At 49.5% G+C, this 27,598-nt stretch overlaps 2 protein-coding genes across 4 annotated transcripts in view; one reads left to right on the plus strand and one right to left on the minus strand.

Moving 5' to 3' along the window:
• Positions 1 to 396: 396 nt before the first annotated feature.
• Positions 397 to 27,598, plus strand: part of SNRNP35 (small nuclear ribonucleoprotein U11/U12 subunit 35) — a 53,614-nt gene continuing 26,412 nt past the window's right edge. For both annotated transcript variants that reach the window (XM_055096326.2, XM_055096327.2), the window contains exon 1: positions 397 to 745. The gene's annotated coding sequence lies outside the window, so the exon portion shown is untranslated. The remainder of the gene's footprint in view (positions 746 to 27,598) is intronic.
• Positions 5,524 to 27,071, minus strand: RILPL2 (Rab interacting lysosomal protein like 2). 2 transcript variants are annotated; one of them, XM_003812103.7, is made up of 4 exons: positions 26,263 to 27,069; positions 20,686 to 20,837; positions 13,184 to 13,297; positions 5,524 to 6,052 (listed from the first exon to the last, which is right to left on the minus strand). In XM_003812103.7, the coding sequence occupies exons 1-4, from the start codon at positions 26,599 to 26,601 to the stop codon at positions 6,022 to 6,024; spliced, it is 636 nt and encodes a 211-aa protein (XP_003812151.1). In that variant the 5' UTR covers positions 26,602 to 27,069; the 3' UTR covers positions 5,524 to 6,021. The 2 variants fall into 2 exon arrangements, with proteins under 2 accessions (XP_003812151.1, XP_008962739.1); XM_008964491.6 differs by lacking the exon at positions 13,184 to 13,297 and having other exon boundaries at positions 26,263 to 27,071.

Here is a 27,598-nt window from a genome sequence, read left to right on the forward strand (position 1 = left end):
AGCCAACACACCCAGCTAATTTTTTTGTATTTTTAGTAGAGACGGTCTTTCACCATGTTGACCAGGCTGGTTTCGAACTCCTGACCTCAAGTGATCTGCCCGCCTTGGCCTCCCAAACTGCTAGGATTACAGGTGTGAGCCACTGCACCCGGCAACAGTAGAGACAGGGTTTCACCATGTTGGCCAGGCTGGTCTCAAACTCCTGACCTTAATGATCCACCCGCCTCGGCCTCCCAAAATGCTGGGATTACAGGCATGAGCCACCACGCCCAGCTTAAAAGTTAATGCATTTTGAGCCTTAGAACAATGGCACATAGTAAGCATCATAAACTTTAGCTGATGTAATTGTCATTGTGACTTATGATTTACTAGACTTGATGATTCTCAGGAGGCTCTGAATCATCACTGCACCTGTCTTGGGCTGGAAGTCCCTATAACCAGCCCAGATCCCTGTCCCCTCCATGCTTGGGCACTGGTGGTAGATTGGAACAGTGAGTAGAGCCCTTGGCTTAGATGCAAAAGATCCAGTTCCAGCATCAGTTTTAAGTGTTTGTCAGCCATGTGACATTGGTCAAGTCACTTCCCCTCTCTGAAACTTGTCTCAAATAGGGATAATCTCTGCCCACTTGACTTGCCTCCTCCCCCAAAGATTCAGGCATCAGTATTATAGCCTCACCTTGGAGGGGACATGTGGCTGCTGGAACAGAACCTCTGCTTCCAATCCACTGCTGTGTAACTTGGGCAGGTACGTAGTCTCCTTGTGCGTCAGTTTCCCTCCCTGTAACATGGAGACAGTAATAATACTTGTACAGGGTGATTGTGAGGATTTAATGAGTTAATACAAAAAAAAAAAAAAAAAACCAACACTTGGAACAGTGCCTTGCACATAGACAGCCTTCAGTAATCAGTATTAGCTATTATTAGAATTAAAAATTTGGCTAGCTTCTATTCAGTGTTTACAAGTACTCAGGACTAATAGCTAATAAGTGCCTCCAAGTTCTGATATGTAGTTGCTATATTTATTTGTTCATTTTACTTTTTGTAGAGATAGGGTCTCACTATGTTGCCCAAGCTAGTCTCAAACTCCTGGCCTCAAGCGATCCTCATGCCTCACCCTCCCACAGGGCTGTGATTACAGGCATGCATGAGCCACTGTGCCTGACTTATTTTTTTTTTTATTTTTTATTTTTTTTGAGATGGAGTCTTGGTCTGTCTGTCGCCCAGGCTGGAGTGGCGCAATCTCAGCTCACTGAAACCTCCACCTCCCCGGTTCAAGCGATTCTCCTGCCTCAACCTCCTGAGTAGCTAGGATTACAGGCGTGCATCACCACACCCAGCTAATTTTTGTATTTTTAGTAGAGACGAGGTTTCACCATGTTGGCCAGGCTGGTCTCCTGACCTCGTGATCTGCCCATCTCCCAAAGTGCTAGGATTACAGATGTGAGCCACCGCGCCCAGCCCTATTTGTTCATTGTAAAAGATGACTGCTGGCCAGGCACGGTGGCTCATACCTGTAATCCCACCACTTTGGGAGGGCGAGGCAGGCGGATTATGAGGTCAGGAGCTGAGATCCTGCCACTGCACTCCGGCCTGGGCGACAGAGCGAGACTCTGTCTCAAATAAATAAAATAAAAGATGATTGCTACAGCAACCACTTCCTGTGCCTTCTGAGACTTGGCTTGAAAACCTTTTTTTTTTTTTTTTTTTTGAGACGGAGTCTCATTCTGTCGCCCAGGCTGGAGTGCAGTGGCATGAACTCAGCTCACTGCAACCTCTGCCATCCAGGTTCAAGCAATTCCCCTGCCTTGGCCTCCTGAATAGCTAATTTTTGTATTTTTAGTAGAGACAGGGTTTCACCTTCTTGGCCAGGCTGGTCTCGAACTCCTGACCTTGTGATCCACCCACCTCGGCCTCCCAAAGTGCTAGGATTACAAGCATGAGCCACTGCACCCGGCGAAAACCTACTTCTAAGCCTGTTCCTCCCCGGTCTAGGTTTGTAGTTGGAATCCTGCAGTGTGAGAACCGCCAGAGCTCAGCTGACGTCACAGCTCTGTTACCTGTGGTCAAGCTAGGCCCATCTCTAGGAGAATCACCCCCAGGACTTATTTTCCAAAATGCCCACCTGCCAGCATCAGATTTTACCAAGAGTTGCAGTCCAAGCATTTCTCACCGTAACTTTTTTTAGTCTCCTGGGGTACCACAGCTACCCAGGCCATCTTAACCTTTCTTTCTGAGTGGGTTCTCTTACCCTATCTATCCCCACAGGGAGGCAGGGGAGCATTTATATATTTGGAGACAGGGTCTCACTCTGTCACCCAGGCTGGAGTGCAGTGGTGTGATCATAGCTCACTGCAGCCTCAAACTCCCGGGCTCAATTAATCTTCCCGCCTCAGCCTCCCCAGGAGCTGGGACTACAGGTGCTCACCACCATGCCTGGCTAATTTTTTATTTTTTGTAAAGATAGGTTCTTACTATGTTGCCTAGGCTGGTCTCGAACTCCTGGGCTCAAGCGATCCTCTCACCTTGGTCTCCAAAAGTGCTGGAATTACAGGCTTGAACCACTATGCCTGGCCAGGGTTGCAGTGTTACACAGGGTTCTAGGGATTAGGAGCCCTGATCTAACGATGCTGTTGAGACAGTGTTCTGGACTAGACTCTTAAACACTGCCAGCTCTTCCTGGAAGGCAGAGTGGTTGAAGCCTGGGTGTGGACTTTGTATCTGGGCTCAAGTCCTGCTTCTACCACTTTCAGCTGAGGACCTTGGACAAGACTTTTCACCCATTATGCCTTAACCTCCTTGGGAGGACCCCAAGGACAATAGTGATACCCATCCCACAAAAGTATGTGAGACAGCATCGGAAAGGTACTTAGAATGATGCAGGCGAGGCATACATTAAATTATTACTATTATTAGGACTTGCCAGTGACTCTGGACCCATAGAGCTTGGCAGCTCCACGCCTGGGCCTTGGAATCAGGCCTGCATTTGCCTCCTGGGCAAGCTGCTTCCGAGCTCCACAGCCAGAGTTTCAGTTTCTAAACCTATAAACTGGCCGGGCACGGTGACTTACGCCTGTAATCCCAGCACTTTGGGAGGCCGAGGCGGGCGGATCATGAGGTCAGGAGTTCGAGACCAGCCTGGCCAATATGGTGAAACCCCGTCTCTACAAAAATACAAAAATTAACCCAGTGTGGTAGCATATACCTATAGTCCCAGCTAGTCGGGAGGCTGAGGCAGGAGCATCGCTTGAATCTGGGAGGCGGAGACTGCAGTGAACCCAGATGGTGCCACTGCACTCCAGCCTGGGCGATAGAGCAAGACTCCGTCTCCACCCCACCCCCCCAAAAAAAAGCCGGGTGCGGTGGCTCACGCCTGTAATCCCAGTGTGTCCGGAATTGGTGGGTTCTTGGTCTCACTGACTTCAAGAATGAAGCCGCGGACCCTCGCGGTGAGTGTTACAGTTCTTAAAGGTGGCGTGTCCAGAGTTTGTTCCTTCTGATGTTCAGATGTGTTTGGAGTTTCTTCCTTCTGGTGGGTTCGTGGTCTCGCTGGCTCAGGAGTGAAGCTGCAGACCTTCGTGGTGAGTGTTACAGCTCTTAAGGCGGCGCGTCTGGAGTTGTTCGTTCCTCCCGGTGGGCTCCTGGTCTCCCTAGCTTCAGGAGTGAAGCTGCAGACCTTCGGGGTGAATATTACAGCTCATAAAGGCAGTGTGGACCCAAAGAGTAAGCAGTAGTAAGATTTATTGCAAAGAGCAAAACAACAAAGCTTCCACAATGTGGAAAGGAACCCGAGCGGGTTGCCACTGCTGCCTCGGGCAGCCTGCTTTTATTCTCTTATCTGGCCCCACCCACATCCTGCTGATTGGTAGAGCCTAGTGGTCTGTTTTGACAGGGCGCTGATTGGTGCGTTTACAATCCCTGAGCTAGACACAAAGGTTCTCCACGTCCCCACCAGATTAGCTAGATACAGAGTGTGGACACAAAGGTTCTCCAAGGCCCCACCAGAGTAGCTAGATACAGAATGTCGATTGGTGCATTCACAAACCCTGAGCTAGACACAGGGTGCTGATTGGTGTGTTCACAAACCTTGAGCTAGATACAGAGTGCCGATTGGTGTATTTACAACCCCTAAGCTAGACACAAAGGTTCTCCACGTCCCCACCAGACTCAGGAGCCCAGCTGGCTTCACCCAGTGGATCCCGCACCGGGCTGCAGATGGAGCTGCCTGCCAGTCCCGTGCCGTGTGCCCGCACTCCTCAACCCTTGGGTCGTTGATGGGACTGGGCACCATGGAGCAGGGGGTGGGGCTCGTGGAGGAGGCTTGGGCCACACAGGAGCCCACGGAGGGGGTGGGAGGCTCAGGCATGGCGGGCTGCAGGTCCCGAGCCCTGCCCCACGGGAAGGCAGCTAAGGCCCGGCGAGAAATCGAGCGCAGCACCTGTGGGCTGGCAATGCTGGGGGACCCAGCACACCCTCAGCAGCCGCTGGCCCGGGTGCTAAGCCCCTCATTGCCCGGGGCCGGCAGGGCCCGCCGGCTGCTCCGAGTGCGGGCCCCGCCAAGCCCACGCCCACCCGGAACTCCAGCTGGCCCGCAAGCGCCCCGCGCAGCCCCGGTTCCCGCTCGCGCCTCTCCCTCCACACCTCCCTGCAAGCTGAGGGAGCGGGCTCCGGCCTTGGCCAGCCCAGAAAGGGGCTCCCACAGTGCAGCGGTGGGCTGAAGGGCTCCTCAAGTGCCGCCAAAGTGGGAGCTCAGGCAGAGGAGGCGCCGAGAGCGAGCGAGGGCTGTGAGGACTGCCAGCACGCTGTCACCTCTCACCAGCACTTTGGGAGGCCGAGGCGGGTGGATCACGAGGTCAGGAGATCGAGACCATCCTGGCTAACACGGCGAAACCCTGTCTCTACTAAAAATACAAAAAAATTAGACAAGTGTGGTGGCAAGTGCCTGTAGTCCCAGCTACTCAGGAGGCTGAGGCAAGAGAATGGCATGAACGTAGGCAGCAGAGCTTGTAGTGAGCCGAGATCGCGCCACTGCACTCCAGACTGGGCGACAGAGCGAGAGACTCCGTCTCAAAAAAAAAAAAAAAAAAAAATCTATAAACTGGTGCACCGGTACCGGTCCCCATCTCCCCAGGTTATGAGGAACAAATGAGATAATCCACAGAGCACGCGAAACACATTGAGTAAGCCACTGTTATTTACTAAGAAGACAGGCTCACGGAATGGTTGCGGCAGCCTCATTAGTTCCTTTGCGAAGTGCAGACACCCGCTCTCTGTTTCATTGATTCCTAAATGCATTTTGTTCACATCTTAACACCTCTGAAATCAGGATGAGTCCTAAAATCGATAGCTTCTTAACATTTTAGTTTGCAGCAATCTTTCCCTTCATAGTGACACCAGATAATCGTGCATCGCTTAGACTGAATGAATGCAATTGATTCATTATACAATGAAATGTAGATATGTGACATATACACACATATACCATGTGTACCATCGTAACTAAGAGACCACTCTAGATAAGCTATAGAAAGTATAAAAATCATTTTACTTTAATACAAAATCACATAAAGAAAGGCATGTTGGCTAAATCAAATATTCACTAAATATCAGTGAAGTCACCACTGGAATCTCAATAGCACATTTTCCTGCTTTCTTTTCTCCCTTCTGCTAACCATTGAAGACCAGGGTCATCCGTGGGAGCAGATGAGTAGGACACGCGTCTGCACGCTGGAGGCCCTGGGGATTGACGTGGGAGCAGGAAGTGGACCCCCCAACCCTGCACATCCCTTCTGTTTTTCTTGATTTCAGTCTCACTGGCCCAGGCCAAATCTTCAAGGGTGTCTAGTTCCGCAGCCAGGGAGAAAGTGATGCCAAGAGAACCTTGTCTCCTCCTCAGTCTGCTTTGAAGGGGAAATAAATACACAGGCCTAGTGTGTCTGTGTGGCACAGGGAGGTGGTTTTGCCAGGCATCTTGGAAGGTTGTCTTCTAGAATCAGAGCCATAGCCTTACTTGTGGCCTTGGATCTAGGTCTGTTTCCCCGATCGAAAAAAGAACCTGGTGTGGAGAGAGAGAGGGTTCAAGGTAAGCAGAAGGAACAAAGCAAGGGGCGCAGCAACCCCCGTAAAATTTCTAAGTAGCTCTTGCAGCTGTTGACTCAAAAATATGTCCAGGCCAGGCATTGTGGCTCACGCCTGTAATCCTATGATTTTGGGAAGCTGAGGCAAGAGGATGAGGATCACTTGATCCCAGGAGTCTCAGACATGCCTGGGCAGCATAGTGAGACCCCATCTCTAAAAAAAAAAAAAAATTAACCAGGCGTGGTGGCATACACCTGTAATCCCAGCTACTCAGGAAGCTGAGGCAGGAGAATCGCTTGAACCCGGGAGGCAGAGGTTGCAGTGAGCCGAGATTGCGCCACTGCACTCCAGCCTGGGCGACAGAGCAAGACACTATCTCAAAAAAAAAAGAAAAAGCAAAAAAAACCCAAAAAACCCGGGTGCGGTGGCTCACGCCTGTAATCCCAGCACTTTGGGAGACGGAGGCAGGCGGATCATGAGGTCAGGAGATCGAGACCATCCTGGCTCACACGGTGAAACCCCGTCTCTACTAAAAATACAAAAAATTAGCCGGGTGTGGTGGTGGGCGCCTGTAGTCCCAGCTGCCTCGGGAGGCTGAGGCAGAAGAATGGCATAAACCCGGGAGGCGGAGCTTGCAGTGAGCCGAGATGGCGCCACTGCACTCCAGCCTGGGTGACAGATTGAGACTCTGTCTCAAAAACAAAAACAAAACCAAAAAAACACATTCATTCGTTCATTCATTCACTCATTGATTCTAGTAGCTCATTAAGTTTATCTGACCCTGAAAGGGTGGCCTCACGCTCATTAGCCACTAGCCACATGTCCTCAGGCTAGCTCATGCACAGAACACACATTTCACTTTTGCTCTATTAGGCTCAAACTCTAATTAGGTGTCCTAAGCTCCCGTAGAAGGACGCTGAAAGAAACCAGTAGTTGATGCCTTCTGGAAGCCTGATTTACAACAAGACAGCCAATGAAAGTCCTAAATGAACACCTTCACTTCGGACACCTGGGTGGAGGTGCTCTTTCATTATCTTACCTCAGAAGACCCTTCCTTGTGGAAGAAACACTTCCATTAGGCTGGGTGCAGTGGCTTACACCCGTAATCCTAGCACATTGGGAGGCTGAGGCGGGCGGATTGCTTGAGCTCAGGAGTTCCAGACCAGCCTGAGAAACGTGGAGAAACCCCATCTTTACCAAAAATACAAAAATTAGCTGGGCGTGATGGTGAACACCTGTGGTCCCAGCTACTCGGGAGGCTGAGGTGGGAGGATCGCTTGAACCTGGGAGGCGGAGGTTGCAGTGAGCTGAGATCAAGCTACCGCACACCAGCCTGGGTGACAGAGTGAGACCCCATATCAAAAAAAAAAAAAAAAGGGAAAAAGAAACACCCCCATTGGCCTTACTTTGACCCTGTCTCCCAACCCTTCTCCACAAGGCAACCAGAGTGAGCTTTTTGTACGTAAATACGGTCATGTTACTCTCCAGCTTAAAACCATCCAATGTCTCTTCCCAATGTACCTAGAATAAAACCCACAGTCAGCACCAGAAAGAATCCACGTGGCCCTGGGTGACCCAGCCCCTCCCACCTCTCCAATCCCGCCTCCATTCTCTTCCCTGTTCCAGTCACCATGGTCTTCTGTTCTGAAAATTTCTTTTTTTTTTTGAGACAGAGTTTCACTCTGGTTGCCCAGGCTCAAGTGCAATGGCACGATCTCGGCTCACGGCAACCTCCGCCTACCAGAGTTCAAGCAATTCTCCTGCCTCATCCTCCTGAGTAGCTGGGATTACAGGCATGCGCCACCACGCCCAGCTAATTTTGTATTTTTAGTAGAGATGGGGTTTCTCCATGTTGGCCAGGTTCGTCTCGAACTCTGGACCTCAGGTGATCTGCCCGCTTTGGCCTCCCAAAGTGCTGGGATTACAGGCGTGAGCCACTGTGCCTGGCCTGTTCTGGGAATTTCTGTAGCCTGAAGCTCTTACACTTACTGTTCCGTCTACCAGGAATGCTCTTTTGTTTTGGTGGGAGACGGGATCTTGCTCTGTCATCCAGGCTGGAGTGTAGTGGTGTGACCATGGCCTACTGTAGCCTGGACCTCTTGGGCTCAAGAGATCCTCCCAAGTAGCTGGAACTACAGGCACATACCTGGCTAATTTTATTCTTTTTTGTAGAGATGAGGTCTCTACAAAAAAGCTCTCTATGTTGCCCAGGCTAGTCTCAAACTCTTGGGCTCAAGCGATCCTCTGGCCTTGGCCTCCCAAAGTGCTGGGATTACAGGCATGAGCCACTGCTCCTGTCCTGGAATGCTCTTCCTTCCGGTCTTTATTGTACTTCAGTGATCAGTTTGAATGTCACCTCCTCACAGAAGCCTTCCAGGACTTCCCAACTCTATTTTCTTGTGTTTTTTTTCCCACTGCTGTGATAAAAGATAACCCAAATCTAAAGTAGTCCTCTCTCTCCCGTTCTGTCCCCTTATTTGTGATCATAGCACATATAGCTATCTGAAATTGTCCTGTTAATATATTTCTTTACCTGTTCACTCTCTGACTCCCTCTACTAGAATGTAAGGTCCATGAGCCAGAGACTTTAGGGTCTGTTCACTGCTGTATCTTCAGCACCTACAACAGTGCCTGGCACATGGCAGACCCTCAGTAAATATTTGTTGAATGAATGGAGTACAGGAAAGCTGCAGCCTACTGTCCTGACACCTGGCAACTAAGAGGGCACATATCAGTGTGGTCCAAGGAACTTGTGAAAAAAATCCAGATTTCTGAGCTTCATCCAAGAACCACTGACTTGATTTCTTTTTCTTTTTCTTTCTTTCTTTCTTTTTTTTTTTTTGAGACAGAGTCTTGCTCTGTTGCTAGGCTGGAGTGCAGTGGCGCAATCTCAGCTCACTACAACCTCTGCCTCCCGGGTTCAAGCAATTCTCCTGCCTCAGCCTCTTGAGTAGCTGGGACTACAGGCTTGGGGTTTCACCATGTTGGCCAGGATGGTCTCAATCTTCTGACCTTGTGATCTGCCCACCTCAGCCTCCAAAAGTGCTGAGATTATAGGTGTGACCCACTGCGCCCGGCTTTTTTTTTTTTTTTTGAGACGGAGTCTCGCTCTGTCACTCAGGCTGGAGTGCAGTGGCACGATCTCGGCTCACTGCAAGCTCTGCCTGCTGGGTTCACACCATTCTCCTGCCTCAGCCTCCCGAGTAGCTGGGAATACAGGCGCCCACTACCACGCCCGGCTAATTTTTTGTATTTTTAGTGGAGATGGGGTTTCACCGTGTTAGCCAGGATGGTCAGCCAGGATGGTCTCCATATCCTGACCTTGTGATCTGCCCGCCTCGGCCTCCCAAAGTGCTGGGATTACAGGCGTGAGCTACTGCGCCCGGCCTACTGACTTGATTTCTGAGAATCTGAATTTTACACAAGCACCTCACTCTTAGTATAAGAGGCAGCATCCGAAGAACTATGGGATCAACCCTGGTGCACAGACATGAGGGAAGTATTCAGAGGAAAGTGCCTAGCATGTTCCAATGCTGGGACACGGCTCATTCAAGAGGAATGGTCCCACGTGGGATAGGGAGAGGTCCTTGGGCATTTCCCACAGCCAGGCTGAAACTGCCTGTTGCTCCAGTTCTATTCTGGTTATCAAGAGGATATTGACTCCCTTTTTTCTTTCTTTTTTTTTTTTTGAGATGGAGTCTTGCTCTATTGCCCAGGCTGGAGTGCAGGGGTGTGATCTCAGCTCACTGCAATATCCTCCTCCCACGTTCAAGTGATTATTCTACTTCAGCCTCCCGAGTAGCTGAAATTACAGAGGCCATGGCTAATTTTGTATTTTTATTTATTTAATTTTTATTTTTATCTATTTATTTTTTCAGACACAGTCTCATTCTGTCGCCCAGGCTGGAGTGCAGTGGTGCGATCTTGGCTCACTGCAACCTCTGCCTCCCAGGTTAAAGCGATTCTCCTGCCTCAGCCTCCCAGGTTAAAGCGATTCTCCTGCCTCAGCCTCCCAAGTAGCTGGGACTATAGGTACACGCCACCACACCCGGCTAATTTTTGTATTTTTAGTAGAGACGGGGTTTCTTTTTTTTTTTTTTTTGAGACAGAGTCTTGCTCTGTTGCCCAGGCTGGAGTGCAGTGGTGTGATCTTGGCTCACTGCAACATCCGCCTCCTGGGTTCATGCCATTCTCCTGCCTCAGCCTCCTGAGTAGCTGGGATTAAAGGAGCCTGCCACCATGCCCGGCTAATTTTTTTGTATTTTTAGTAGAGACGTGGTTTCACCATGTTAGCCAGGATGGTCTTGATCTCCTGACCTCGTGATCCTCCCGCCTCAGCCTCCCAAAGTGCTGGGATTACAGGCCTGAGCCACTGCGCCTGGCAGAGACGGGGTTTCACCATGTTGGCCAGGATGATCTTGATCTCTTGGCTTGGTGATCCGCCCACCTCGGCCTCCCAAAGTCTTGGGATTACAGGCGTAAGCCACTGTGCCCGGCCTATTTTTATTTTTTTTGAGACAGTCTCGTTTTGTTGCCCAGGCTTGAGTGCAGTGGTGCAATCTCAGTTCACTGCAACCTCTGCCTCCTGGGCTCAGGCGATTCTCCTGCCTCAGCCTCCCGAGTAGCCGGGATTACAGGCACCCGCCACCATGCCCGGCTAATTTTTGTATTTTTAGTAGAGACGGGGCTTCACCATGTTGGCTAGGCTGGTCTCGAACTCCTGACCTCAGGTGATCCTCCCACCTCAGCCTCCCGAAGTGCTGGGCTTACAGGCGTCAGCCACTGCGCCCGGCCGAGTTTGACTCTTGATTCCATTTCCTGAGCATCACCATGTGCAGCAGGAAACATTCTGGAAAGGTGTTTTCCCTGCCGTAGATTCCATGTAGCCCAAGATTAGGGGCGAATGCACTTAGGAGGTAAATAGATGCGGCTTCAGGTCTGAGTTCCACCACCACTGACCCGCTGTGTAACCTTTGCAGGTCATTGATCCTCTGACTCTCAGTTTGCCCGTCTGTAAAACAGATCTCCTGAGTAGATGTTTACTCAGCTCAGTGTCTGGCACACAGCAAATGCTCACTAAGTGGGAGCTACGTTAAATCTTTTTTTTTTTTTTTTGAGACAGGGTCTCACTCTGTCCCTCAGACTGGAGTGCAGTGGCACCATCTCAGCTCACCTCAACCTCCGCCTCCCAAGCTCAAGTGATTCTCCTGCTTCAGCTTCCTGAGTAGCTGAGATTAAGGCGAACGCCACTACCACCCAGCTCATTTTTGTATTTTTTAATAGAGTCAGGGTTTCACCATGTTGGCCAGGCTGGTCTCGAACTCATGACCTCAAATGATCCACCCACCTCGGAAGTACTGGGATTACAGGTGTAAGCCACTGCGCCTGGCTTAGCTATGGCGAATCTTAAGGTATGGGGAATTATCTTTCCCTTTCCCCAGTCCTACTTCATCTCATCAAATTAAACCCAACAGCCTCTGAGTAATATTGGGAAGAAAACTGCTATTTCCCTGCCCACCATACTGAGCTCACATGAACCACTGCCCCCAGAGGAAGAACCATGACTTTGCTCTCTGGAAGCTACATGCCTGACTGCCTCTTCCTTTGGTTTTTTCCTGAGCTGCTGCTGCTGCTGGGCCAGAGGTATTCTCCCCTGTGCTCCTGCCCCTTGCCCTCTGCCCCTGCTCCCTTCCAAGCTCCTCAAGGTCCTGTCCCTGAGAAAGAAGGCCTGGGTTATTCCTTTTTTTTTTTTTTTTTTTGAGTCTCGCTCTGTTGCCCAGGCTAGAGTGCAGTGGCACAATCTCGGCTCACTGCAACCTCCACCTCCCGGGCTCAAGCGATTCTCCTACCTCAGCCTCCCGAATAGGTGGGATTACAGGCATCTGCCATCATGCCCGGCTAATTTTTGGATTTTTAGTAGAGACGAGGTTTTGCCATGTTGGCCAGGCTGGTCTCGAACTCCTGACCTCAGGTGATCTGCCCGCCTCAGCCTCCCAAAGTGCTGGGATTACAGGAGTAAGCCACCGTGCCTGGTCATCGCTATTACCATTTTTGTTTTCTTTCTTTCTTTCTCTTTTTTTTTTTTTTGAGATAGGGTCACGCTCTGTTACCCAGGCTGGAGTGCAGTAGCGTGATAATAGTGATAATAGTTTACTGCAGCCTTGAACTCCTGGGCTTAAGTAATCCTCCAGTCTCATCCTCCTGAGTAGCTGGGACCACAGGCGCAGGCCACCACGCCCAGCTAATTTCACTTGATCTCAGCTAAAAGGCCGACAAATGATACCAGCTAATTAAAAAAAAAAATTGGCCAGGCGCAGTGGCTCATGCCTGTAATCCCAGCACTTTGGGAGGCTGAGGCAGGTTGGTCACGAGGAGTTCAAGACCAGCCTGTCCAACATGGTGAAACCCCATCTCTACCAAAAATACAAAAATTAGCCAGGCATGGTGGCGCATGCCTGTAATCCCAGCTACTCAGTAGGCTGAGGCAGGAGAACTGCTTGAACCTGGGAGGCAGAGGTTGCAGTGATCAGAGATTGCACCACTGCACTCCAGCCTAGGCGACAGAGTGAGACTTTGTCTCAAAACAAAAAACAAAACGATGTTTTTTCATTGACATGGGGTCTCACTTTGTTGCCCAGGCTAGTCTCAAACTCCTGGCTTCAAATGAATCTCTTGCCTCAGCCTCCTGTAATCACTGTTGAGATTACAGGTGTGAGCCATTGCACCCAGCCTGGTCAAACATCACAGGGAGGCAGTGGAGTGTAGAAGCCAGACTTCCTTGGGTTCCTGACTTCACTATTTACCCTCTGTGAGACCTTGGGCAAATTACCTTACCTCTCAGTAGCTATTTCTCCATCTGTAAAATAGTATCTACCTTGCAGGGTCACTGTGATGATTCGGTGTATTAATATATGCCAAGTGCCTAGGCTACTGCCTGGCAGATATCATTATAATACACTGGCATTGAGTTTTCCCATGGGCTGCAGCACCACAACCGGGAGAGTAGAGGCCCTCCCTGCCCTGGGCAGCTGGTCAGCCTCTTCTTGCCCCCGACTACTTCCTTGAGTTATTATTTGGCGGGACCGGGGGGCAGCAAGGTGACACTTACAGCTTTTTTATGATTGTCTTCTCCTCCTTGTTCCTGCCAGCATTTTTGGCCCTAGTAACCACAGTATCTTTTTCTCTTCTTCCTCCTGGGCCTTCTCTTGGTGGAATCAGGCCACTGGGAAACGGGACAAAAAATAAATGGATTATTATATTACAGACCGTTTTTTTTTTGAGTTGGAGTCTTTCTCTGTTGCCCAGGCTAGAGTGCAGTGGCGCCATCTCAGCTCACTGCAACCTCCGCCTCCTGGGTTCAAGTGATTCTCCTGCCTCTGCCTCCTGAATAGCTAGGACTACAGGCGCCTGCCACCATGCTCGGCTAATCTTTGTATTTTTAGTAGAGATGGGCTTCACCGTGTTGCCCAGGCTGGTCTCAAACTCTTGACCTCTAGTGATCCATCTGCCTCAGACTCCCAAAGTGCTGGGATTACAGGCATGAACCACTGAGCCTGGCTTTTATTACAGACCTCTTATCTGTGCAGCTCTGAAAATAAAGGGTCTTAATGATGATGATGATGATGATGATGATGGTAATATTATGGTTGAAAGCACTAGAGTCAGAGAAATTCTGTTTAAAATTAGAATCTTCCCTCTACCTTTCCAATGTGATGCCTCGTTTCTTTTTTTTTTTTTGAGACGGATTCTCGCTCTGTTGCCCAGGCTGGAGTGCAGTGGCGCGATCTCGGCTCATTGCAAGCTCTGCCTCCCAGGTTCCCGCCATTCTCTTGCCTCAGCCTCCCGAGTAGCTGGGACTATAGGCGCCCGCCACCACGCCCGGCTCATTTTTTGTATTTTTAGTAGAGACAGGGTTTCACTGTGTTAGCCAGGATGGTCTCAATCTCCTGACCCAGTGATCTGCCCGCCTCAGCCTCCCAAAGTGCTGGGATTACAGGTGTGAGCCACCGTGCCTGGCCCTCTTGTTTCTTTCTCTTACCTAATTGTATTGGCTACTGCTTCAAGCTTCTCAGTTTTCTAGGAATATGATTGTGTATAAATTCTCTAACTTAAGCCTTGGTTTCCTAACCTATAAAATGAGTCTAATAATAGTACCTACCTCAAAGGATTGAGAGATTATCTAAGATGATACATAGTGCTTAACATTCAACAAATATTTATTAAGCTACCTACTGTGGTTAATAAATATTTTGTCTCTAAACTGTTTTGTCTCTGAACAAAATAGACAAAATATATTCTCTCACGTAATTTATATTCCAGTAGGAGAAGGAAACAGTCAATAAAGAAATAAGTAAAATAAAAGTATAAATTGTAAGTCAGATGTTGATAAGAGTTAGATTTTTTTTTTTTTTTTTTTTTTTTGAGACAGAGTCTTGCTCTGTCGCCCAGACTGGAGTGCAGTGGCACGATCTCGGCTCACCGTAGCCTCTGCCTCCCGGGTTCAAATGATTCTCCTGCCTCAGCCTCCCAAGTAGCTGGGATTACAGGTGTGCACCACCACGCCTGGCTAATTTTGTATTTTTAGTAGAGACAGGGTTTCTCCATGTTGGTCAGGCTGGTCTCAAACTCCCGACCTCAGGTGATCCACCCGCCTTGGCCTCCCAAAGTGTTGGGATTACAGGCATGAGCCACCACACCCAGCCCCTTCCCAATTATGTTACCAAAAAATTTCCTTTTGTGTTTAAGCTAGTTTAAATCGGACTTCTGTCACTTGCAACCATAAGAAGACTGACCGAAATGAAACATTTCAATTACGGCACAGTACAACTCATTACATCCACTTAAGCGTTTTGTTGCAGTGCCCACTGGTAAATTTACCCCCGTGGTGTTGTCCCCTTGCTGTGGACTGAATTGTGTGTTCTAATTTTATTATTTTTATTTATTTTATTTTTAAAAATTTTCATTTATTTATTTTTTTGAGACAGAGTCTAGCTCTGTCACCCAGGCTGGAGTGGTGGCGCTATCTTGGCTCACTGCAAGCTCTGCCTCCTGGGTTCACGCCATTCTCCTGCCTCAGCCTCTCGAGTAGCTGGGACTACAGGCGTCCACCACCACGCCTGGCTAATTTTTTGTATTTTTAGTAGAGACAGGATTTCACTGTGTTAGCCAGGATGGTGTCGATCTCCTGACCTCATGATCTGCCCGCCTCTGCCTCCCAAAGTGCTGTACAGGCATAAGCCACTGCGCCCAGCCTTATTATTATTTTTTTTTGAGATGGAGTTTCACTATTGTTGCCCAGGCTGGAGTGCAATGGTGCAATCTCAACTCGCTGCAACCTCCGTTTCCCAGGTTCAAGCGATTCTCCTGCCTCAGCCTCCCGAGTAGCTGGGATTACAGGTGCCCACCACCACACTCGGCTAATTTTTTTGTATTTTCAGTAGAGACGGGGTTTCACCATGTTGGCCACGCTGGTTTTGAACTCCTGACGTCAAGTGATCTGCCTGCCTCAGCCTCCCAAAATGCTGGGATTACAGGTGTGAGCCATCGTGCCTGGCCGAATTGTGTGTCTTTAATAAAAATTCCTGGCCAGGCTCAGTGGCTCACCATGTATTTCACAGCACCTTGAGCTGACGAAGATACCTCTTTCAGTGTGAGTGTGAAAGGGCAGGATTCATACTTCTCCCTCCTTCTTCATAAAAGAGTTTTGCAAAGAGTGGGCTCTTAATATCTACTTTTTTTTTTTTTTTTGAGACAGAGTCTTGCTGTCGCCCAGGCTGGAGTACAGTGGTGCGATCTTGGCTCACTGCAACCTCCACCTCCCTGGTTCAAGCAATTCCCCTGCCCCAGCCTCCCGAGTAGCTGGGATTACAGGTGCACGCCACCATGCCTGGCTAATTTTTTTGTATATTTAGTAGAGATGAGATTTCACCATGTTGGCCAGACTGGTCTCAAACTCCTGACCTCAGGCAATCTGCCTGCCTCGGCCTCCCAAAGTGCTGGGATTACAGGCGTGAGCCACTGTGCTCAGCCATTTCTTAATATTGTTATCAATAATTAAAAAAAATTTTTTTTGAGACAGGGTCTTGATCCATTGCCCAGGCTCATCTTGAACTCCTAGGCTCAAGTGTTCCTCCTGTCCCAAACTCCCAAAGTGTTGGGATTACAGGCATGAGCCACCAAACCCGGCCTAAATTTTTGTAATTATAAAATATTATATTATTTATATTCTAATTTTATTTTATTTTTGAGACAGAGTCTCACTCTATCACCCAGGCTGGAGTGCAGTGGTAAAATCTCTGCTCATTGCAACCTCCGCCTCCTGGGTTCAAGTGATTCTTGTGCCTCAGCCTTTTCAGTAGCTGGGATTACAGGTGTGTACCACCACACCCGGCTAATTTTTGTATTTTTAGTATTGACGGAGTTTTGCCATGTTGGCCAGGCTGGTGTTGATTGAACTCCTGACCTCAGGTGATCCACCCACTTTGTCCTCCCAAAGTGTTGGGATTACAGGTGTGAGCCACCTGCCCAGCTGATATTTTTATTATAGATACTTATTATAATAATGATTTAACAAGAAGCATCATCTAAAATTTCCATTTTTCCATGATCTATTATTACATAAGTTAAACTTGGTGACTAAAAACAGTGGTGACATGATCTCCAATGATGACTCTTTCTTTTTTTTTTTTTTTTTTGAGATGGAGTCTCGCTGTCGCCTAGGCTGGAGTGCAGTGGCGCGATCTCGGCTCACGGCAGGCTCTGCCCCCCCGGGGGCTCACGCCATCCTCCTGCCTCAGCCTCCCGAGTAGCTGGGACTACAGGCGCCCGCCACCTCGCCTGGCTAATTTTTTTGTATTTTTAGTAGAGACGGGGTTTCACTGTGTTAGCCAGGATGGTCTCGATCTCCTGACCTCGTGATCTGCCCACCTCGGCCTCCCAAAGTGCTGGGATTACAGGCATGAGCCACCGCGGCCAGCCGACTCTTTCTTATAATTGGCTTTTTTTTTTTTTTTTTTTTTTTTTTTTTTTTAGATCAGATCTCACTGTGTTGCCCAGGCTGGAGTGCAGTTGCTATTCACGGGTGCAATCACTGCCCACTGAAGCCTCAAATTCCTAGTCTCGTGGGATCCTCCTGCCTCAGCCTCCCAAGTAGCTGAGACTACAGGCACTGAGACTACAGGTGCACACTGCTGTGCCTGGCTTCTTATGGTTGGCTCTGTGGTCCACCTGCTAGCCTGAGCTTCTCACTTGGCTGCGTTCAGTGGGCCATTGGCGGAGGGCTGTGCACAGCTGGGGCTGTCAGCAGGTGCGCCCTGGTTCTCCTTCACATGACCTCTCCATGGGACTCCCCCTTGAGCTTCCTCACAGAATGCTGGTCTCAAGGAAGCATTCTAAGAGCACAGAAACAGAAGAAAGGCCTCTTACCACCTTAACCCCAGAGGCCTAACAGCGTCACTTCCACCCTGTTCTCACAGTCAAAGCAAGTCACAGAGCCAGCCTACATGCAAAGAGAGGGAAAACAGAATCCACCTCTTGATGAAGGGAGTGGCAAAGTTTCATTGAAAAAGGTATGCAGGGTGGGAAATACTGCTGTGGCTCTCTTTGGAAGCAACCTACCATATTTCCCTGGAATTATACTTTTTTTTTTTTTTGAGATACAGTCTCGCTCTGTCACCCAGGCTGGAGTGCAGTGACACATCTCAGCTCACTGCAACCTGCGCCTCCTAGGTACAAGCAATTCTCCTGCCTCAGCCTCCCGAACAGCTGGGACTACAGGTATGAGTCACCACGCCTGGCTAATAATTTTTATATTTTTAATAGAGACGGAGTTTCACCATGTTGCCCAGGCTGATCTCAAACTCCTGACCTCAGGCAATCTGCCTGCCTCGGCCTCCCAAAGTGCTGGGATTACAGGTGTGAGCCACCTCAATCAGCTGTAATCAATTTATTATCAGTATATTATCTGTGTGAGTTTGGACCTTCAAATGGATGCAGTTGCTATGAGAACATCTCAGCTGGCATGCTGGCTTCTCCACAATATATAACACTAGAGACGAAGCAGAATCCTGCCTCTCTTGGCCTGAGCCAGATGGAAAGTGTGCGTCTCTTGTTCTCTGAGAATTCAAAACTAGAAAGAAAGTGTGTGGTTTTGCCCACTAACAAGCTGCTCACGACAGCAGCAGCTTGGCAGTTTCTCTTTTTAACTACCTGTGCCTGAACTACTTATTTTATTCTATTTTTTTTCTGAGATGGAGTCTCGCTCTTCCGCCCAGGCTGGAGTACAGTGGCGAGATGTCAGCTCACTGCAAGCTCCACCTCCCAGGTTCACACCATTCTCCTGCCTCAGCCTCCCAAGTAGCTGGGACTACAGGCGCCCGCCACCACGCCTGGCTAATTTTTTGTATTTTTATTAGAGACGGGGTTTCACCGTGTTAGCCAGGCTGGTCTCGATCTCCTGACCTTGTGATCCACCCACCTCGGCCTCCCAAAGTGCTGGGATTACAGGCGTGAGCCACCGCACCCGGCCCTGAATTACTTACTAAATGAGACAAAGGTCTTTCCATGAACACGGTTCCAACCTCAGCAAAAGGGAGACAATAAATGTGGCTTCTTACAACGCTTCTGCTGTATTGCTGCTCTCTGAAAGATGCTACATTTAAGGCATTTAAAGAATCATATCACTTGGGCTTTGTTTCATTTTTGATCAGGGTATGTCCTTAATTCCAAGCTTTCATGATCTAAATGCGGCGTGCTAATTACAAGCACAGTCTCTGATGTCACACCGTCTGAGGTCACATCACCACTGTTGCCACCACTGCTTAAGCAGGTGCCCACCTCTCCTCTGGTCCTCAGCTCAGCATAGTGATAACATCACTGCTACTCACAGTCTTGCTGTGAGCACTAATTGAAATGATGCTTGGGATACATTTAGCAGACAGAGTGCCTGGCACATGGCGAGTATCAATAAATACTAGCCAACACGACATTTTTATTCCCCTGGTTTTTCCTTCCTCTACCTATAAGAAAACATGCTTCGTTTAACTCAGTGTTTCCCAGAATTATTTGACTACAGAGCCCCCTTTTCAAAAAATACCTAAGTAAAGGAAAACATTTTGGGAAATAGCACAAATGGAAATAGCTACGAGTCTCAACGTGATTATGGCAACGGCTTTTTTATAGCCTCTCTTGCTTGTCCTACAATCTATTTTGTATATGATACCACTGCAGTCTTTTTTAACTTTCCTTATTTTTTTTAAATTTCTTTTTAGAGACAGGGTCTTGCTATGTTGCCCAGGCTGGCCTCGAATCCCTGGGCTCAAGTGATCCTCCCGCTTCAGGCTCCCTAAGTGCTGGGATATAACACTGCACCAGGACTTTTTGTTTTTGTTTTTGTTTTGTTTTGTTTTTGAGAAAGAGTTTTGCTCTTTCGCCCAGGCTGCAGTGCAGTGGCACGATCTCGGCTCACTGCAACCTCCGCCTTCTGGTTTCAAGTGATTCTCCTGCCTCAGCCTCCCAAGTAGCTGGGATTACAGGCGCCCGCCACCACACCTGGCTAATTTTTGTATTTTTTAGTAGAGATGGGGTTTCACTATGTTGGCCAGGCTGGTCTCGAACTCCTGACCTCGTGATCTGCCCGCCTCGGCCTCCCAAGGTGCTGGGATTACAGACGTGCCACCATCCCCAGTCGTTTTTATTTTGTTTTGTTTCGTTTTTTTTTTTTGAGACACAGTCTTGCTCTGTCGCCTAGGCTGGAGTGCAGAGGCGTGCTCTCGGCTCATTGCAACTTCTGCCTCCTAGGTTCAAGTGATTCTCCTGCCTCAGCCTCCCGAGTAGCTGGGACTATAGGCATGAGCCACCATGCCCAGCTAATTTTTGTATTTTTAATGGAGACTGGCCTCTTGTCATTCTCTTGATCAAAACTTTCCAATGGCCAGGTGTGGTGGCTCACACCTGTAATCCCAGCACTTTGGGGAGGCTGAGGCAGGTGGATCACTTGAGCCCAAGAGTTTGACACTAACCTGGGCAACATGGCGAGACCCTGTCTCTACAAAAAATAAGAAAATTAGCTGGGCATGGTGGCATGCACCTGTGGTCTCAGCTACTTGGGTGGCTGAGGTGGGAGAATCGCTTGAACCCATGAGACAGAGGTTGCAGTGAGCCAAGATCGCACCACTGCACTCCAGCCTGGGCGACAGGGTGAGACCCTCAAAAAAAAAAAAAAAAAAAAAAAAGCCAGGCGCGGTGGCTCATGCCTGTAATCCCGGCACTTTGGGAGGCCAAGGCGGGCAGATCAGGAGGTCAGGAGATCTAGACCATCCTGCCTAACACGGTGAAACCCCGTTTCTACTAAAAATACAAAAAATTAGCCAGGCACGGTGGCGGGCGCCTGTAGTCCCAGCTACTCGGGAGGCTGAGGCAGGAGAATGGCGTGAACCCGGGAGGCAGAGGTTGCAGCGAGCCGAGATCGCACCACTGCACTCCAGCCTGGGCGACAGAGCGAGACTCTGTCTCAAAAAAACAAAAACAAAACAAAACAAAAACAAATATGTAACCTAGCAAGGAATTCTGGGCCAGGTCTGGGTGCAGGACCCTCCAGGCAGTGGAGCCCACCTCTTGTAGCACTGCAGCTCTTCCTGCACCACCAGGAGCTGCGACTTGAGTTTGTTGCGTTCCTGCAGCACATCCCTTAGCTCCTGCAGAGTGAAGCGGGGTCGGTTGGGATCTGTCAGGTCAACCACCATTTTGTTTGGGCCCAGGTTCACCTGGAAGAAAAGACGCAACCTTTGCAAGCAACTCTATATAATTAAATTATTATTATTATTATTATTATTATTATTATTATATTTTTAGAAGGAGTCTCTGTTGCCCAGGCTGGAGTGCCATGGCACAATCTTGGCTCCCTGCAACTTCGGGCTCCCAGGTTCAAGCGATTCTCCTGCCTGGGTCACTGGGATTACAGGCGCCCGCCATCACGCCCGGCTAATTTTTGTATTTTTATTAGAGATGGGGTTTTGCCTTGTTGGCCAAGCTGGTCTCAAACTCCCGACCTCTGGTGATCTGCCTGCCTCGGCCTCCCAAAGTGCTGGGATTACAGGCGTGAGCCACCGCGCCCGGCCTACGCCTGGCTAACTTTGTATTTTCAGTAGAGATGGAGTTTCGCCATGTTGTCCAGGCTGGTCTTCAACTCCTGGCTTCATGTGATCCGCCCGCCTCAGCCTCTCACCACAGCAGCTCTATTTACAGCAGCCAAGGGGTAGTAGCAGTAACCCAAGTGTCCATGAACAAATGAATAGATAAAGAAAGTATAGTATATGCCTCCAACAGAATATTATTCGGCCTTCAAAGGCAAGGAAATTCTGACATGTGCCACAACATGAATCAATCTTGAGGACATTATGCTGAGTGAAATAAGCCAGGCACTTAAGACAAATATATGATTTCACGATATGAACAACCTACAATAGGTAGATTCAGAGGGACAGAAAGTAGAAAAGTAGTTACTGGGGGGCCGGGGGAGGGGAAGGAGACGTTGTTACTTAACAGGTCAGAGTTTCAGTTTTGCAAGATGAAGAGAGTTCTGGAGACGGATGGTGGTGATGGCTGCACAACAGTGTGAATGGACATGCAGATGAACTGTACACTTAAAAATAGTTAAGATGGGCCGGGCGCGGTGGCTCACGCCTGTTATCCCAGCACTTTGGGAGGCCGAGGCAGGCGGATCACCAGGTCAGGAGACAGAGACCATCCTGGCTAACGCGGTGAAACCCCGTCTCTACTAAAAAAATACAAAAAAGTTAGCCAGGCGTGGTGGCAGGCGCCTGTAGTCCCAGCTACTCAGGAGGCTGAGGCAGGAGAACGGTGTGAACCTGGGAGACGGAGCTTGCAGTGAGCTGAGGTCCCACCACTGCACTCCAGCCTGGGCGACAGAGCGAAACTCCATCTCAAAAAAAAAAAAAAATTTAAGATGGTAAATTTTATGTTACTGTATTTTACTACAATTTATTTTATTTTTTTCTTTTGAGACAGAGTCTTGCTCTGTTGCCCAGGCTGGAGTGCAGTGGCATGATCTCAGCTCACTGCAACCTCTGTCTCCCAGGTTTAAGCAATTCTTCTGCCTCAGCCTCCCTAGTAGCTGGGATTACAGGCGCCTGCCACCAAGCCCAGCTAATTTTTTGTATTTTTAGTAGAAACAGGGTTTCACCATGTTGGCCAGGCTGGTCTCGAACTCTGACCTCAGGTGACCTGCGCCCACCTCGGCCTCCCAAAGTGCTGGGATTACAGGCATAAGCCACCACGCCCAGCTTTACTACAATTTAAAAAACCAAAAAGGGGTCAGGAATAGTGGCTCACGCCTGTAACCCCAGAACTCTGGGAGGCTAGAGCGGGTGGATCGTTTGAGCCCAGGAGTTTGAGACCAGCTTGGACAACGTGGGAAACCTCATCTCTAGAAAAAACACAAAAATTAGGTGGCCATAGTAGCACATGCTTATAGTCTCAGCTACTAGGGAGGCTGAGGTGGGAGGATCACCTGAGCCCAGGGAGGCTGAAGCTGCAGTGAGCAGTGTTCAAACCACTGCACGCCAGCCTGGGTGACAAAGTGAGACCCTGTCTCAAAACATACAAAGAAAAAAAACAAGGCATATTTTTGTGAACTGTCTAGTGGCACTAAACATTCATTTTCTTAATTCATGCATTTTCCCTATCCCTGTTCTTAAGGCTGCGGTTTGGGAAGAAAATATGCCATCTCATCTGCCGCCTGATGAAACTTGTCCACTTTGCCCCATATGGGAAACTACCCAGCCCCTGTGCACACCACGCTGTTCTCAGCTCATAATGGGGACTTCCTCCATATCCTTGTGCCCGGAGAGGGAGGCAAAAATAACACAGAATGTGGCTGAGCAATCCCCCGCAAGTCAGTTAACTTTCCTTGACTCTCAAAAGCCAGGCTACAAGTCATCACACTTAACCATGTCACTTGACAGATACTGAAGTAGAATATTATCTAGAAATACAATTGTCACTATCACTTAGGAATAGGTGAAATAAATTACCAGGGGTCAGAGAAGGTATGAGGCAAATAATAATAATAATTAAGAAGAAGAAGAAAAAAGTTACCAGGGAAGCTACAGGGAAACTTCACACTTCCCTGTGAATTTCAGTGACTCTGTTCCTGTTCTTTCCTGGCTTACTTCTTGGTTTGTATACTTTTTTTTTTTTTTTTTTGAGACGAAGTCGTCTCGCTCTGTTGCCAGGCTAGAATGCAGCAGCGTGATCTCAGCTCAATGCAACCTCTGCCTCCCGGGTTCAAGCAATTCTCTTGCCTTAGCCTCCCGAGTAGCTGGAACTACAGGCACGTGCCACCGTGCCCAGCTAATTTTTGTATTTTTAGTAGACACGGGGTATGTTGGCCAGGATGGTCTCAATCTCTTGACTTCCTGATCCACCTGCCTTGGCCTCCCAAAGTGTTGGGATTACAGGCGTGAGCCACTGCGCCCAGCCTTGGTTTGTATACTTGGTGTTTGTTTGTTTGTTTTTGAGACAGTCTTGCTCTGTTGCCCCAGCTGGAGTGCAGTGGCATGATCTTGGCTCACTGCATCCTCTGCCACCCGGGTTCAAGTGATTCTTGTGCCTCAGCCTCCGAGTAGCTGGATTACAAGCGTGTGCCAGCAGGTCCAGCTAATTTTGTATTTTTAGTAGAGACAGGGTTTCACCAGGTTGCCCAGGCTGGTCCCAAACTCCTGGCCTCAAGCGATCTGCCTGCCTCGACCTCCCAAAGTGTTGGGATTACAGGTGTGAGCCACCGCGCCTGGCCTGGTTTGTATACTTGTATTCTGGTTCTAGGACTGTGTGTCTGACCTCTCCCACTAGATGTGAGCTTCTTGAGGGCAGGGACCTTGTCTACGTTATCTCCATAGCCCCAGAGCCTAGCATCAGTCACTGCAGTCACTCATCAAATGTTAGTACAAGTAAGGTCAAATGTCTGTATTTTAGGATGGAGTATTTAGGACTAGCATCTCTGAATTAAGATCCTGACTTCACCTCTTAACTTGCCGTGAAGTCCTTAGGTAAATTACTTAACTGTTCTGTGCCTCAGTTTTGTAAAACAATAATAGTCTGAGGATTAAAAAAGACATCGTCCACTTACAGCAGCTTTCTTTTTTTTTTCTTTTTTAACTGTGGCTGGAGACCTGCCAGTAGGTCATAAAATTAATGAGTTTCGACAAGAATTTTAAAAACTAGGCTGGGCATGGTGGCTCACGCCTGTAATCCCAGCACTTTGGGAGGCTGAGGTGGGCGTATCACTTAAGCCCAGGAGTTCGAGACCAGCCTGGGCAACATGGTGAGACCCCCATCTCTACAAAAAATACAAAAATTAGCCAGGTGGTTGGTGTGTGCCTGTAGTCCTAGCTACTTGAGAGGCTGAGGTGGGAGGACTGCTTGAGCCCAGGAGTTTGAGGCCTCAGTGAGCTGTGATCACACCACGGTATTCCAGCCTGGATGACAGAGAAAGCTGTCCCCGCAAAAAAGACTTTTTTTTTTTTGAGACAAAATCTCGCTCTGTCACCCAACCTGGAGTGCAGTGGCGCGATCTCAGCTCACTGCAACCTCTGCCTTCCGGTTTCAAGCAATTCTCCGGCCTCAGCCTCCCGAGTAGCTGGGATTACAGGCACCCGCCACCACGCCCGGCTAATTTTTTTCTGTAGTTTTAGTAGAGATAGAGTTTCACCATGTTGTCCAGGCTGGTCTCAAATTCCTGACCTTGTGATCTGCCCGCCTTGGCCTCCCAAAGTGCTGGGATTACAGGCGTGAGTCACAGCACCCAGCCAGATGATTTTTAACGTATGTGTAGATCCCTATATCCATACCCTGATTAAGATATGGGACATTTCTAGCTCTCTATCAATTTCCCTTCTTTTCCCCCCACCACCAGTTTGCCTTCTATAACTATAAATTATTTTGCCTGTTCATGAATTTTATTTAAATGTACAGTAGGGCTGGGTGCTGTGGCTCAGGCCTGTAATCCCAGCACTTTGGAAGGCTGAGGTGGGTGGGTCACTTGAGGCCAGGAGTTTGAGACCAGCCTGGCCAACATGGTGAAACCCCGTCTCTACCAAAAAAGAAAAAAAAAAAAATTAGCCAGGCGTGGTGGCACACGCTTGCAATCCCAGCTGCTCAGGAGGCTGAGGCAGGAGAATCGCTTGAACCCAGGAGGTGGAGGTTGCAGTGAGTCGAGGTCACGCCACTGCACTACAGTCTGAGCAACAGAGCAAGATTCTGACTCAAAAAAAAAAAAAAAATCTACAGTAGTTTCTCTTTTGTGCCTGGCTTCTTTCTCTCAGTGTTACATCTGTGAGATTCATTCACACTGTTGTGTGTATCAGCACCCCGTTCTTTTTCTCTGTTGCATAGTATTCCATATATCACAATTTCAAAACTCAATTGGGTTGCATTTAGATTGTTTCCAGTTTGGCAGCTGAGACTAAAGCTGCTCTGAATCTTCTTGTCTATGTCTTTTTGTGGTCATACGCACTAATTTCTCTTTAGGTAAAATGTGTTTCTTGTCCAAGTGTGGTGGCTCACATCCACAAGCCCAGCACTTTGGGAGGCCAAGGTGGGAGGATTCCTTGAGCTCAGGAGTTTGAGACCAGCCTGGGTAATGGTGAGACCCCCGTCTCTACAAAACATCAAAAAAGTTAGCCAGGCATGGTGGTACATGCCTGTACTCCCAGCTACTTGGAAGGGCAAGGCAGGAGAATTGCTTGAGCCTAGGAGGCCAAGGCTGTAGTGAGCCGTGTTTGCACCACTGCACTCTAGCCTGGGAGATAGAGCAGGACCCTGTGTCAAAAGAAAAAAAAAAGTGTTTCTTGCTCTAGGTCAAAGGTTCTCAAACTGTGGACCCTGGGCCAATAGCATCAGCATTAACTGCGAACTCGTTAGAAATACAGATTCTGGCCAGGCAGGGTGGCTCACACCTGTAAACCCAGCACTCTAGGAGGCTGAGGCTGGGGGATCACTTGGAGCCAGGAGTTTGAGACCAGCCTGGGCAACACAGCGAGATCCCATCTCTTAAAAAAAGAAAAAAGAGAAGAGAGAAGAGAAAAGAAAAGGAAGGCGTCTCCCTGCCAGTAGATGCCCTCCTACGCCCCGCAGGCGCCGTGGGCCCAGCACCCTCGCTCCCACACTCACCTCCCCGCTGGCCGGAGGGCTCTGTCTCCGCAGCCCCTCCACCTCCTTCCTGAGGTGGTCCCTCTCCATCTTCAGCTCCTCCAGCGCCAGGCTGCCCTCATTCACCAGCGCCTCCAGCATCTCCAGGACGCGGACGACTTTGAACTGCAGCTGCGTCACCCGGGGGTCGCTGCCCAGGGCCATAAGCTCGCGGCCCAACAGGTAGGAGATGTCATACACGTCCTCGGCGGTCAGCTGGAAGGGGCTCTTGCCCAGCGCCCCCTCGGGCCCAACCTCGTCCCTCTCCTCGTCCTCCTCTCCCTCCTCCTCTTCCTCTTCTCGCACAGGGGGCTCCTCCATGGCCACCCAGACCCCCGCCGACCTCGGAGCTGCTGTCTTGGAGTCTCCCAAAGGTTAGACTTCCTCCCGGCACCCAAAACTTTCCGCTGGGCAGAGTCCCTACCTGCCCAATCAGCGCGGCCCGGGGGTGGGCCCGGGGGGATGGTGCAAGGGGCCGCGCACGCGACTCTTGGGCCTGCGCCCCGGCGCACCGTCCCGGCTGCCAGCCACGCTGGAGAGTGCGCTCCAGGATGTGGTTTGGGGCGCGAAGGGACAACGGAAAAGGAGGCGGCCGAGAAGAGGAACGGGGAAGTTCAGGGGTGACGGCAATCGCCCCAGCCTGGGAACAGTTGCAGCCCCGGGGAGGAGCCGCCCTGAGCCCCGCCCCTGGCGACCGCTGCCGGGAGGTGCGTTTCCGTGGAGACGGAGTTTCCACCGTGCAATCCAGAGCGGGGTAAAAAGAACGCAACTTTTTCCTTTCCACCCTCGTGCTTTCCAGCCGTAGAATTTGCATCGTAGGTGATGGAAGATCCGGGTGTCTCTTTGAGGGTGTTTTCTGGAGCCTGCGGCCAAACAGAAAGCAGCTGCTGGGGGCAGCGCGACAGAGTCCCCGAGGCTTGAGGATCTGGAAAACTCCCAGGCAAATTGTCACTAGGGTCTGTGGCGTCCGACTTCGCTGTGACTCTCAATAAAATGGAGAATGTCTGCCCTGCTCACTTCGCTGGGTCCTCGGCTCCTCCACGTAACCAGCGCTGTCACCTTGGCAAGTTACTTAACGTCTCCGAGCCTCAGTCTCCTCCTCTGTAAAATGGGGACAATAGCGGGACCCAGGTGGCAGGGTTGCTGCGAGGAACATGAGCTTATGAGATCATGTGTGCGACACCTCAAGCACTTAGCAAGCACTCACATACGTGACTGCAATCCTTCATTCTTTCTTTCTTTCTTTTTTTTTTCTTTTTTTGAGACGGAGTCTCCCTGTGTCGCCCAGGCTGGAGTGCAGTGGCGCGATCTCGGCTTG

The sequence above is a fragment of the Pan paniscus genome, chromosome 10 (assembly GCF_029289425.2).
Source record: "Pan paniscus chromosome 10, NHGRI_mPanPan1-v2.0_pri, whole genome shotgun sequence".
NCBI classification, from domain to species: Eukaryota; Metazoa; Chordata; class Mammalia; order Primates; family Hominidae; genus Pan; species Pan paniscus.